Source organism: Sinocyclocheilus grahami, unplaced genomic scaffold (assembly GCF_001515645.1).
Source record: "Sinocyclocheilus grahami isolate Dianchi unplaced genomic scaffold, SAMN03320097.WGS_v1.1 scaffold6.1, whole genome shotgun sequence".
Classification (NCBI taxonomy): domain Eukaryota; kingdom Metazoa; phylum Chordata; class Actinopteri; order Cypriniformes; family Cyprinidae; genus Sinocyclocheilus; species Sinocyclocheilus grahami.
Genome location: NW_015505185.1, coordinates 742,317 through 756,527, shown reverse-complemented (window position 1 = coordinate 756,527; position 14,211 = coordinate 742,317). Strand labels below are relative to the sequence as shown.

Genomic DNA, 14,211 nt, shown 5'->3' with positions numbered 1-14,211 from the left:
TACCTGAGGCGCAGGTTTAGCATAACATGAAAAACATCTTCTCTGTGTATTTATGAAAACACTGTTGTCTTAATTACCAACAACAGCATGACCTTTGATAACATCCTTATTTTGATCCACATCTCTTTAAATAGTTTCAGAGTTCAATATATATCAAATATATGTATATAAATAATAAAAACACCACGTGTATACTTGTAATCAAAAATATATTTCCTCATTCAAACACATGAAAACAACTTCAGCTGAAACATAAAAATTAGGAGTCTCCAAAACACTTCACACAGATACATCGAGATGGTCCTCACTGCAGAACACAAGATCCAGGGGGCGAGGTTGGATCCAGAGCCAACTCCTCCCACCTTACATATACCTAAACCTACCCGTCTCCACCCCCTGATCCCTAAACCCACCCATCTCCACCCCCTAGATGTGGATCCAACCCCGCCTGGATCTTTGTTCTGCAGTGAGGGGCTACTGGATACATCTGATAATTTCCCAATGAACACTGATGGAGCTTCTCAGATCGCTGATCTCCTGTCTGTAGAAATATTGGCTGGAAGAGTCTCTTCCTCGTCTGATCTCAGGATCAGCCCAGCTCTTCACGAGCTTTGCCTTGTTTGCGGGGCATCTTCTTACTGCTGCTGTCCTCCAGTTCTTTGTTCTTGTAATAATGAGGAGCCACTTCCAACAGCCAGCCACTTTCAATCTCTATCACCTGAAAAACAGATAGAACATTTAGAATAAAGCATATTTTTACATTTTCTGAAGAAATACCAAGTGCTTGCCCATGCAAAACTTGCTGACAAGACTGTAGGGTAGTTTTGGTTGTTGCCAAATCATTACTATGTGGTTTCTAAGGTGCTAGGAGTGGATTTTAGTGTGTTACTATGTGGATAAGTTGTTGCTTACAGATTCAAGTAAAAAAGAACCAGTCTGTTCCAATGCCTAACCTTAAAGGGATCATTCACCCAAAAATGAAAATTCTGTCATTAATTACTCATGTGAACACACGTCGAAGACTGACACAAAAGCGAAGAAATCGTTGAATAAAGTCATTATTTTTGTTTTCTTTGCGCACAAAAAGTATTCCCGTAGCTTCATAAAATTACGGTTGAAACACTGATGTCACATGGACTATTAACAATGTCCTTGCTATTAACAATGTCCTTGAGCGTGGTAGTTGTGTTACTGTCTATGCAGGGTCAGAAAGCTCTCGGATTTCATCAAAAATATCTTAATTTGTGTTCCGAAGATGAACGAAGGTCTTTGGAACGACATGAGGGTGAGTAATTAATGACAGAATTTTCATTTTTGGGTGAACTATCCCCTTTATCCACCAAAGGATGAAAACTCTGTCGTCATCATTTACTCAACCTCATGCCATTCCAAACCTGAACGATTTTCTTTTTACTGTGGAACACAAAAGAAGATATTTTGAGGAATGCTGGTAACCAAAACATTTCAGGTCCCATTGACTTCCATAGTATTTTTTGGTCCACATTGTCAATGGGAACCAAAACAATTTGGTTACCAACACTCTTCAAAATATATTATTTTGTTCCAAAAAGAAAATAATGACATGAAGGTTAGTAAATAATAGCAGAATTTACATTTTTGGGTGGACTACCCCTTTAATATGATGCTTGGATGCAAAAACATTAGTGATATCAGACTAAAAAGACAGTGAAGGGCGACTCCATACCTGTCTCATGAACTCTTTGGTGGTGAAGACCAGCTCATGGTAGATCATCCAACGTGGCTGTTCCTCGAAGAGTGAGCTGTTGGGATGGACGAAAACAGTCTGCTGGTGTTTGACTGTTTTATATCCCCCTTTACTCAAGCGTGCCGTGTGGTAGAAATATCCCGCAGTCACCGCCTGGAAGAAAATGAAAGAAAATCACATTTAGATCATAAGCTGTTGAAGTTGTACTATAATGTATTGATATTTCTTTTTTTACACATCTCTAGAAATACTTGGTTTCAATTAGACAGTAGTGGCATTGAGTGAAATATTTTTCATAATGATCACAAAACTACATAACTGACTGATTAAATTTTGCAATAATTCAATTGCTGCTGAAATCTGACAAAAAATAGGATGTGTGCACTGTTACTCATACCACAAATGATTCTTAGTCACCTAACCTGGATTCATCAATGCCAAATACCTTTAAATATACAAAAGCATCTGGTAAAATGCAGCAACACACAGTCAGCAAATATATAAGTATTCAGCTATTGCGTTAGTCTGAATGTTGAAATACTCTGATGTGAAAAACCACATTGTCTTTTAAATACTGATGATTCATAGTGACGCTAGTCTCTCACAGAACAGGAAGTACTAAAAGCCACACATGAGAGACATACATTTACTCTTGAAAGGTGATTTCGTTAAGTTTGTTTGAATGTTCCCTGTTCAATATTCTTCCCTCACAAAAAAGCATTGTAACCTAGATTGAAAAAACATGTTAACCTTGGGTTAAGAGCAATGTGAAAAGCCCTAATGAGACAAGCAAGCACTTACCTTAATAGTAAAAATTCAAATAGTGCCACAAATTCTACTTCAGTGTTTTAAGCCGGTAAGGGCCACAAGTAAGAGCGTCTTAAAAATTTTAAGTTAATTCAGTCTATAAAGCTAAACTCAGGTTCATAAAGTCAAGATAGCAATCACATGCAAAGCAGCAAGCTTCTGCACAAACACAGTATCACTGGAGGAAATGTGAGAAAGAAAGTGAGGGGGAATAAGGAAATCACCTTGCGAATGGGCACACTCTCACCGCTGCAGCTGGACAGTTCCACTTCGATCCGGTCCATCAACCCCTCCAGCTGATCACGGACATCTCGAGCTCTCTTCATGGAGCGAAACTGGATGAAGTTCTCGAAGCACCACTGAGTGGAGTAACCGCTCTCTACCCACTGACAGAGAACGAGAGAAACCACTGAATGCATTTTATTTTCTGGCAAACAAAAACTGTGCATGCAACAACAAACAGTGCAAGCAGTGAAGCCTAATTCATGAACAAATTATTCATTATTTTTACTGATTCAGTCACAAACTGATAAATATTCACACAACTCATTTGTGAGTAAGTGTTTTGCATCAGACAGTTTCTAATCGATTCCCTCAATGATTTGCAAATCATTATTTGGTTAAGACTGACTTGAATTGAACATGGAGCAACTTCCTACCCAATGAAGAGAAAGAAAGGAGAAAAACAGGTTAGCGTTTTAAATCAGACTCACTCAGGCAGTGAATCGTACAGAGAATTTACTCCATCACTGATTTGTGAATCATTACTTTGGTTATGTCCGATTAAAAGTAAACAGGAAACCACTTTACCCACTAACAGAGAAAGACACTACTGAATACTAATGAATACAATAATTGTGTCTGCTGTGCATGCAACAACAAACACATCACAAGCAGAGAAGTCTGATTCACAAATGACTCTTATGAACAAATGACTATGAACTTTACTGTGATTTATACTTTAGGTTATCAGACCATTTTATAAATGGTTGTGACAAAGTGCAATTAGAGATACATATTCACATTGTTTTGTTAAAACAATTTTGTTTTGTTGAAAATATTTGAATATTTTACAAAAAATACACAGGGGGTCCAGTCGAAAGTTTGAATTGATTGTAAGAAAAACTTTGTTTGGGACTATAAGGCCATTTGACTTTTTTCCCAAAAAGGCATAAATATTCTGACAAAATGATGATATTGTATGGCACAAATACAATCAGGATCAGTAGAGTGAAAGCATTACTGTAATGAATGTTTACTAAATACAGCCTGCTTCATCCTGCTTAAATTATTGAGTACTTCTGTAATCTAGCAACCAAAAAACTTATAAACGCTTTATTTTAGATGCCAAAAAATGCCTTTTTAATGCAGTGTTTCTGCTGTTTGAACAGTCATTCTTACAAAACATTGTTCATTCCAAAGTTATAATTGTACAAGACAAAAACTTCCTGCTACAGCATCTACACATAAACACACACGTCCACACAGGCCTGCATAACCGGTTCAGCAAAGCAACTGCAGCACATCTCCCATAGGGAAGTCAAGCTAGATGTGATGAGTATTCTGACAATAACAAATCATTTTTGTTAGCACAAGCTGGGCTGTAAAAGTGCACAAAGCCTCAGACTGATTGCTGATTTGAGCGCTATTTCCAAATGCACACATAAACACACCTGCGTATATACATTGAGCAGCACCATGTGATCTCCTCCTGGTACCACGAAGTTCATTCGAGCGTTGTCGGCATGAACCACTTTGTCCTTGGGGCGGTAGAAGATGGAGTTGTTCACCGACAGCATGGCTGCTATTGTTAGAATCTCCTCAGAGCACTTATAACTGAAGGGCAGACCAATGAGCAATGGTTAAAACATCACAATAACAACTCCAGGTAAAGGGCAATGATGAGTACATCACAAAATTTGCAGTTTTGACTCACTGTTCAGAAGCCAGAATCATTTTACTCAGCATGGGGTCCACAGGAAGTTCAGCCATCCTTCGGCCGAGCTACAGTGCAAGAGGAACAAAATGAAGTCAAAACCCTGGATGAAAGAGCTAAATACTGGCATATTTCCATATAGGGACATTCATAAATGGAAAGCTGTAGTCATTTATTTCTAGCTCATTGACGGGCCCAGAACCCTTGTTGACAGCCAGCTTTTTGTTGTAAACCTCTTTGTAAATGTGTTGTAAACACAACTGAGTTTACCAAAGTTTTTATTCTAATGGACCATAATTATAGGGTTGTAAAGTTTTTTTTCACACCTTAGTGAGTTCACCGAGGTGGTTAAGGGCACCCAAGGCGTAAAGCTGCTCCAGCGCCAACACCAGTGTTTCGTGAGGAGGAGGATCCATGAAGTCGAAATGAATCAGGTCATTTATGCCTGACACACAGATCAGAAAAAACACGTTAGATTTTAAGCACATATTAAAATACATATTGTGTTTGATTATAGGGAGTTAATAAGTGTGTAAGGTCTATTTATGTATGCATTAAAGTTACAGTTAAAAAATACCACACCCCAAAATTGCCATTGCTTGTCATGAAAAAGATTTAAATAGCCACTAAACACTACAACCTTAGTGGAATGGCCTAAAAAGCATTTGGACACTTAAGTCATACTTAATAGTTCTCAGAACTAATTTCATATCCATCAAATTGGCATGTAGATTTGTCATGAAGAAAAACAGATTCATTAATTCTTACCGAGACTTTTGAGCAGCAGAACCACATTGCCCAGGTTTGTTCTCTGGATCTCAGGGATGGAGGTCTCTTCCATCTCATGTTTAAAGGCCCAGGCGGTGTACAGCCTAAAACATTTCCCAGCAGCCACTCTTCCTGCACGACCTGCTCTCTGATTGGCAGATGCCTGCATGATTACAAAACACATTATCAATCACTGCTTCAAAGCATCAGTGATAACCATCGTTTTAACCTTAACTAAAAACGCATACATATTTTTTTCTGAAAAAAAAAATTCATATTTAATATGACTTCACTTACAATAGTGATTCAAGACTCAAATGACAATAAATAAGCTCCTGTCTCTATTTACATGTAATAATTAAAGTTCTACTTATCATTCTTATTATTATTGATAATTCATTTTATTCATAATATTAATGTATTCATTGATATTGATAGTAAATAGTAATACTTATTATTGTTGCTATATATTGCTATATACTATATAATTATTAATTATATTATTATAATATAATAATGCTATTATTTTATTATGAATATTATTGATGATACTGATACTACTACTACTAATAATAATAATAAACAACGTGTATACAACTAACAATAATCAAGAAAGCAAATAATTATTGTTGCTGTTTATAACAATTCATTATTAATAATGATTAATACTAACAACAACAATAATAAATGAATAAAACTAAATTTTGTTACATTCATAAATCATACTGTATGTAAATCTAAATGACTTGTCTAACACATTTGGGTCCACTGCACACTTTACAGATCAATGTTGTTGCTAGAAGCTTCTCTTACTCGTGAACAGGGAGTGACAATGAGAGACTCCATTCCTGTTCTTGCATTGTAGCTCTTTTGTTTGCAGAAACCTGGATCAATAACGTAGATGATGCCGTCGATGGTGAGAGACGTCTCTGCGATATTTGTGGCCACCACAACCTGTAGCCCAAAAACACCACACACTGTCACTAAAGAAATTCATATTCAGAGTTTAGCATATTTATCAAGATGATCAGACAAAATTAAGAAAAGCATTTCCATAAGAATTAGCATCAGTCTGGTTTGTTTCATTTTATTTTGGATAAAAGTGTCAGCTAAGAATACATTTTCAAGTAATTATGTGTAATCTTCCACAGATTTCACCAGACATGCTGCCCTCCGCTGGACGACAAAGGGAATGGTGTTCTTACTTTGCGAGCTCCAGGCGGAGTGGGATTGAAGATCTTGGCCTGCATGTCTGAAGGCAAGTTGGCATAGATGGGCAGAACAATGAGTTCAGATATCTTCGAGCCCAGTCTCCTACATCTCTCCTGTAGAAGTTCACAGCACGCTTCAATCTCCTCCTGCAACACCAGAGGACAGTAAACGTCAATATTACCAATATAAACACACTCACACACACACAACTTTAATTAGTTAACTACATGAGGGCATACTATGGACTAATTATAAGAACTATAATCTAACCTCTAAACATTTTATATACTTTTCATTTTTAAAACTACAAGATTAATTTTTAAAGAGCCGAAAAGAACGCACGTCACACCTCTGTTCATCAATTTGCACTGGCTACCGATAGCTGCTCACATAAAATTCAAGGCATTAATGTTTGCCTACAAAACCACCACTGGCTCTGCACCCCTTTACCTAAATTCATTACTTCAGAGTTATGTACCCTCTAGAAGCTTGCCTTCTGCAAGTGAACGTCACTTTATTGTGCCATCCATCTTTATTTGACCCTCTAACTCCAGCACTTTCTATTCTATTTTAATGCTACTTTATCTTTTTTTATTAAAAAAAAAAAACTAACACTAGCTTTTTGTTTTTCTTTGTATGTGTGTGTATATATATATATATATATATATATATATATATATATAAATACCTTGCTACGTGTACTGCGTTAGGCTAACCGAGACTTGTCATTTTCATATGCTCATATTGTTTTGTTAGTTTTGATTGCTTCTATTGTCTTCATTTGTAAGTCGCTTTGGATAAAAGCGTCTGCTAAATGACTAAATGTAAATAAATATAATCAACAAAACTGATGATCCACAAACTGTCCCAATATACATAATACACAAATGCCAGAACATTAAATCTTTCTGGCTCATTACAGCTTTTCTATTTCGACAAACAAAGCATTTTTTTTATTTTACATCAGTGCATTTTATGCCTTTATGGATAAACAGTGGAAATAGACAGGAAATGGATGCAGGGTGACACAAGCTTGTATTTAGTGTAAATGCATGCACCCTCACTGTTTTGAGCCAATAAATGTATACATTATAAAATTATAATATATTATAGTTTAAAAAATTACCCCTTACATAGCTTTAGTGAAGTTAACATTTGTTAGTAGCGCTTAAAATAAACAGCTACTTTTTATTTTTTTATTTTACGTTTATATGTATAGCGCTTTTCAACACATATCGTTTCAAAGCAGCTTTGTATAAAATGCATGTTACCATCAACCAGCCAGAGGTGACTGTGTCAAAGGGAAAAATTGATAGTGACGTATTGGAAAAACTTTTTACTGCTACGTCGTGATTCAGACGCAACACAGCTACTCTTAATAGATGTATGCATTGATAGATACGGCTCATGTCCATCCACAAAGGAAATATGAACTATAAACAGATTGAGTGCCAAGAACTGACCTGTCCTGTGAGGAAGACCAGTACGTCTCCAGCCGGCTGAGTGACATGGATCTGTAGCACTGACACAACACATGCTTCCAGGTAGTCGGCCTCCGGAGCCTGAAACAAAAGTCAAATGATAATAATAATATGCAACGTACAAATGAAGGCAAAAACAGATCAGAGAAATCACTAAACTGGATTCTTACACCATGTCTAGTCGATAAAGCGATAATTATTTTCATGTTATGACTAATAACCGATAAATGGCTGATATTAAAATTCTATACTATTTAGACACACTTAAACCTAAAATCCTTTTAAATGCTAAAAGTGAAAAAGGTATCACAACATAACATGGAAATGGAATTAATTTGTTAAAGATTACATTTAACTGTGTTATTAATTTGTCCTTTTTTAATGATGAACTTTTAAGGAGCATTAGATGGTGGTGAGTTCATCTAAATATAAAAATAAACATGCACAATTAAATATACAATACATTACATTTCACCCCTAATATATATGTCATCGTATGACAATGTGAATGTCTTCTGCTTTAATCACGGTCCATTACCTTTGTGTAGTAGATATCCACGGGAAACCTACGACCTGGAATCCTAAACACTGGTGCTTCATCAAAGAAGCAGGAGAAGCGCTCTGTGTCCAGAGTGGCGCTGGCCACCAGAACCTTCAGATCAGGGCGGAAACGTGCAATGTCTTTGATTAGACCGAAGAGGATGTCTGTGTGCAATGTTCGCTCGTGGGCCTCATCGATGATGATCACACTGATCACAGAAAAACAGAATTAAAAAGCAATAATGAAAGCAATGTTGGCAGTCATATTTTAAACTGTCAAAAATATTAAATCTGTAAAGGTAAGCTTCCCTATCATACAAAATTAAAAGATCAAATATTAAAACATTAATTCTGTAGAGTAAGATTCCTTAAATTACATAAAGAGTCAATATTAAAGGGATAGTTCACCCAAAAATGAAAATTCTGTCATTAATTACTCACCCTCATGCCGTTCCAAACCCGTAAGACCTTCGTTCATCTTTGGAACACAAATTAAGATATTTTTGATGCATTCCGAGAGCTCTCTGACCCTGAGACGAATTGTTGAATAAAGTCGTTATTTTTGTTTTCTTTGTGTACAAAAAGTATTCTCGTAGCTTTATAACATTACGGTTGAACCACTGATGTCAAATGGATTATTTTAACGATCTCCTTGCTACGTTTCTGAGCCTTGATCGTGTAAGGACCCTTGCTGTCTACGGGAGGGTCAGAGAGCTGTCGGAATGCATCAAAAATATCTTAATTTGTGTTTTCCGAAGAGGAACAAAGGTCTTACAGGTTTGGAACGATATGAGGGTGAGTAATTAATGACAGAATTTTCATTTTTGGGTGAACTATCCCTTTAAAAGATTAATCCTGCAAGATAAGTTTTTACCTGTAGCTGGCGAGGTCGGGCTCTGTAAGAAACTCTCTGAGTAACATGCCGTCAGTCATGTACTTCAGGATAGTGCGTTCTGACGTACAGTCTTCAAAACGGATGCTGTAGCCCACCTGCGGAAAATATGACAACATAGCTGATCAAAAAACTACAAATCTGCAACAGAGAAAAACCACAATGTTCAGGTATGCAAATACTTTAACTTCTCATATGTACACAAACACAATGGCAAATCATATATAAAATCACACATTTAGTAAGCAGATGGATTATGACCTCATTTCCTAATTTGACACTCATTTCCTGTGCGACTCTGGCTGCTACAGACATGGCCGCCACTCTTCGAGGTTGAGTACAGCCAATCTTCATTCCTCCATTAGTGTACCCCTGATAAGGAAAAGACAAAACAATCAAGAAATGCAACTTTTTGAGCACAAAAAAAATGGTAAATGTAATGGAAATATAGCTAATGTGAACTATTAATGCTCACACATCAAACTTTAAAAAAGAGGCCCTGCATGTTCCTGATAATTTAGATTCTTGAGTGAAGAAAGGCACATGAACCAGTATTGGATCCACAAAAATCCTAAAACTATCTGCCATTAAATATTTTTTTATTACAAGTACGTACATCTTCCAGGAGATACTGAGGGATCTGGGTGGTCTTGCCAGATCCGGTTTCACCCTCTATGACCAAGATCTGGTGGTCTCTGATGGCAGCAAGAAGATCTTCTCTGTAAGGAAAGATGGGAAGGCTGCGTCTCACTTCCTGGAGGGATTGCTTCTGCTTCTCAGCTTGTGATAACTCAGGTTCACTTTCCTGAAGAAAATAAGATGATACAATATTGTTATTCTTCTTGTATTAAAGACATGGAAACATAATGTGTGTAAAATATAATTCAGTGATGTTAACCATTTCTGACAGTGATCCTTTCATAGTAATGGCCGTGCTGACGAAGTTGATCATCTCTTCTTCCTCTAAAATGAGCTGGTATTTCTCCTGCTCCTCCTTTATCCGGCGTTCCCGCTCTTCTCTGGCCCCGAACTGCAGGGTGGCAGTGGCCACTCTCGCCTCCTCCCAGCGGCCCTGCTCCCCACCTCCCTCTCTGGGAGTCTCTTCAAACTCCAGGTCCATGTCTTTCTGAGGAATGGACTGATAGGAGGGGACAAAGAGGATAAGAGAAAAACAATAACATATTTAATAATAAAGTATGTCAAATAAATTATAGTTCTTTAAAATAAAAAATATTTGTATGAATTTCCAGTAAAACAAACATTAGTGTGATATACACTACTGCTCAAAGTTAGGGGTTTGATAAGATGTTTTTCTTATGTTTCTCACCAAGGCTGCATTTATTTGACCAAAAATACAGTAAAAACAGTAATATTGTAAAACATTACTCCAATTTAAAATAACTATTTTCTATTATAATAAATTTTAAAATGGAATTTTATTTTATTTTAGCATTTATTTGAAACCTTTTTTAACATTATAAAAGTCTTGAGTCACTTTTTTAATTTAATGCATCCCTGATGAATAAAAGCATTAATGTATTAATTACATGAAAAATGGAAACCTTGATATTAGGTACTGGTAACTGATTTAAATATCCCAGTCCTGTCAAAGTGTATAACATTATCCCATAATCCCCCTCTAGCTCATCACTTAGACCTACCTTGTTTCTTTTCTCCTCTGGCATGTAGTATCTGTTCTTTCTCTCCTCTTTTTCTTTCGCTCCAGCTTTCTTGTAGTCTTGGGCCAGGTCTCTGACCTTCCGCTTGTAATCTAAATCTTTCTTTTCCCGATCTGTGAGGTTCTGAGTGGAGAAGAGGTATTCCTCGTCCTTAATTTCAGCCTCGAGGTCATCAATCTTCTCCTGCTCTCTTTTGCTCAGATACTCCCAACGTGACTGTTTCCTTAACTCTGGAAGCTGAAGAGACCACACTGAATGTTAACAGATATCACTGCTGCTTCATACAGATTTCTAGAAACTGGAATATTGTATTAATCAGGTCAACATGTTTACATCATCAAATTTCCAATTAACAACAGAACATCCTTGTGCATGCAAGTACAATTTAAGACTTCCTCACCATTTTCTTTTGATCCTCCTCAGCCATTTTGAGTTTTTTTTGAGCTTCCTCGTAAGCCTGAGATGATGAAAACAGACAAAGCACATCATTAGCCCTAATAATGTCCTAGATCATGCTGAGATCCATCAATAAGAAACTAGTAGACATGATTTTGTTGTAGCAAGATCTTGTTTAGCATTACCTTTTTGTCATTTCTCTCAAGTATGTGTCTCGTCTTGTCTTTGTCCTTCTGTTTCACTCGTTCAGCAAATGCATCCCTCTCCTCCAGATCTTGAAGTCTCTCTCTCTCTTCCCGCTCCCATTCTTCCTCCTCCTCTTCTTTAGCAGCTTTTTTTGGCTCGTCCATGACTTTTGTACTGAAAGAGTCAAAGAACAAACAAGAGAAACCATTGAGAACAAAAGCACAATAATGAAATGGATAGTTGTCACTTTCTGATTGAATGAGCCAAATTTAAAGCCTTATAATTGAAAATGTTTTGTATTAGCCCAGGGCTTTTTCTAACTGGGGTCCGGGGACACACAGGGAGCCACGAGGAAGTGCTAGGGTTTGGTGTAAATATTTAGAGAAAAAAGAAAAAGAAACGTAAATGTAAAAATAAATAAATCATGAAAATCTGAATAAAAGAAATCATTTTAATTAAATACATCCAAAATAGATTAAAATAAGTAAACAAATGAGCAAAACAATAAATAAATTACATCTAACGGTACAGTACTACAATTAACAGGGAAAAATGATCAATGTAACGTAAGAGAAACTAAATATATTTATAAATTTTTTTTTTACAGTATAAATTCTTTATACAAGACACAGCTTTAAAATTTTAGAACGGGAGTCCATCCGCAAGAGGATATCCATATTTGGGGGTCCGCAGCATCTAAAAGACTGAAAGAATAACATAATGACCTCTTTTTGCTGTCCTCTTCACTGGACGATGGACTTTCGTCTCGTTTCTGTCTGAGGTGTTTTCTCTTCTTTCCTTTGTCCCGGTCTTTACTTTTCTTCTCTTTTCCTCTTTCTCTGGCCATCTCTCCATCACTCTCACTGTCCTCCAGAAGAGTGTAGGTTCTGTTCTTTCTCTCCATTTCCATGACTTGTCGTTCCACCGCCCGGGCAGGTTTTTCTGCCACATGTTTTTTGGGAGCCTGAAATGGAAGGTCATATGTAAATGTATATCTTAATTTATGAATTCCATTAAACATACTGAGTGAAAACACGTACTTTGTTGTACAGCTCATGTGCAAACGCTGTGATTCTTTGATCAATATCAATGGTTCCGGTTTGCTGAAGCCGAGCCACAAAGTCCTGAGGTCCAGAAGACTTCTTCACCAGACCGATCATGAACTGGGCCACATATCGGTCACTCAAACCCAGGATGTCATGGAGCTGGTCACTAACCCACTGTTCCAGATTAGCCATTGTGACTGTGCACAAGAACACAACACATAGTGTTTTACACAAGACTGTATCAACAAAGTTTTCATAATATAAAGTGAATCACCAGATAACACAGCAATATGAGCGCAAATGTGCGTGACCAACTCGAATTCGAAATTTGATTCAAATAAGCCGTCAAATCATATTTAAAATGAAACGTATGTGTACAAGAAAAAATCTGTAGAAGCTCAGTGTTATTTTCCGATACAGAACATAGAAATTAACAGCGCGGACACTTAATTATTTTAATTTATTGATGTACTTAGAAGATTTATCACCATGAAATCAACCGCACCGTGTACAGTCAGATGTGTTTTATGCACATACACAATACAAACACAACTGCATCATATTTCAGAGGAAACTTCAGACTTACGTTAGCGTAGCGTCTCTCCACACGCTTTCTCCTGTGAAAACATGAACGCTACTTCCGGGTCACTACTTTCTGAGCGCGACCTGTCAAAATAAAAGTCTGAGTAAAACGTTCAGACGTGGTCTAGCAATAGACACAAACTAAGCGAGTTCATAGGTAATTGATATGAAATTGGTCTGGTTTGTAGTTGTCTCTAACTGTTCTGCTAAAATGGATTTTAATAAATATTGTGCAAATTAAATTATCGCCCAGATCGTCAGTGAAACAGACGGCGTTGTCACGTGGTACATGTTACATTTCTCAGCGCAAATCGAAATTATGATTTGTGACTACTAGATAAAAATATTAAGATAAATGTTACTGGCTGGATTTTATTTCATGCACCAATGCTTGGAGACAAAAGACTGTAACGTTTACATATTTTAGTGTAGAACTGTTTCCACTGAACCATGATATTTGAATTCTGAATCGTTTGCAGCACAAAACGAACATATATGATTCCTGTCTTCTTCTTTCTTGGCTTTTGCAACTTCTAATTATTGCATATCGCCACCTACTGTGCAGGAGTGTGTAAAGGGACTCATAGACATATAAATAATATTTATTATGTCTATGAAGGGACTTGGCAGATACTTTACTTGGGGGGAGGGGTGATTCCTGTCAAAATACAAGTCCAGATTTAAAGCGTTAAGAGCACCAGATGTATCATTATGCTTACAATATGAATCATTATATTTTCCGGTGGACGTGTCGCATGCATTTCATATTAAAACGAATGCGTAATATAATGCCTAAATAAGACATAATTCATAAAAAAATGTGCTTAAAACATTTTATGTATATTTGGTAAAATCTTATGTATATTTTGTAAAGAATGTTCAGAACTATGTATTTTAGTCTAATCAGTGACGGGTAGCTTTAATAGATGTAGTGCTCAGAAAGTTAAAAACTGTTGAGGT

At 36.7% G+C, this 14,211-nt stretch overlaps 1 protein-coding gene across 1 annotated transcript; it reads right to left on the bottom strand.

Moving 5' to 3' along the window:
* Positions 1 to 418: 418 nt before the first annotated feature.
* dhx16 (DEAH (Asp-Glu-Ala-His) box polypeptide 16) lies at positions 419 to 13,335 on the bottom strand. Its single transcript, XM_016274356.1, has 21 exons — positions 13,256 to 13,335; positions 12,664 to 12,866; positions 12,349 to 12,587; positions 11,623 to 11,797; positions 11,442 to 11,498; positions 11,024 to 11,278; positions 10,261 to 10,500; positions 9,979 to 10,167; positions 9,624 to 9,734; positions 9,345 to 9,460; positions 8,469 to 8,679; positions 7,913 to 8,011; positions 6,443 to 6,595; positions 6,051 to 6,191; positions 5,238 to 5,400; positions 4,796 to 4,914; positions 4,470 to 4,537; positions 4,207 to 4,369; positions 2,758 to 2,919; positions 1,706 to 1,879; positions 419 to 718 (listed from the first exon to the last, which is right to left on the bottom strand). The coding sequence occupies exons 2-21, from the start codon at positions 12,859 to 12,861 to the stop codon at positions 590 to 592; spliced, it is 3,162 nt and encodes a 1,053-aa protein (XP_016129842.1). The 5' UTR covers positions 12,862 to 12,866; positions 13,256 to 13,335; the 3' UTR covers positions 419 to 589.
* Positions 13,336 to 14,211: the final 876 nt, after the last annotated feature.

Coding starts and splice junctions, on each gene's coding strand:
- dhx16 (XM_016274356.1), bottom strand. CDS start 12,861: ATGGCTAATCTGGAACAGTGGGTTAGTGACCAGCTCCATGACATCCTG. Junction 2,920..4,206: donor TGCTCAATGTATATACGCAG/GTGTGTTTATGT, acceptor GTTCTCTGTCAG/TGGGTAGAGAGCGGTTACTC. Junction 1,880..2,757: donor AGAGTGTGCCCATTCGCAAG/GTGATTTCCTTA, acceptor ATTTTCTTCCAG/GCGGTGACTGCGGGATATTT.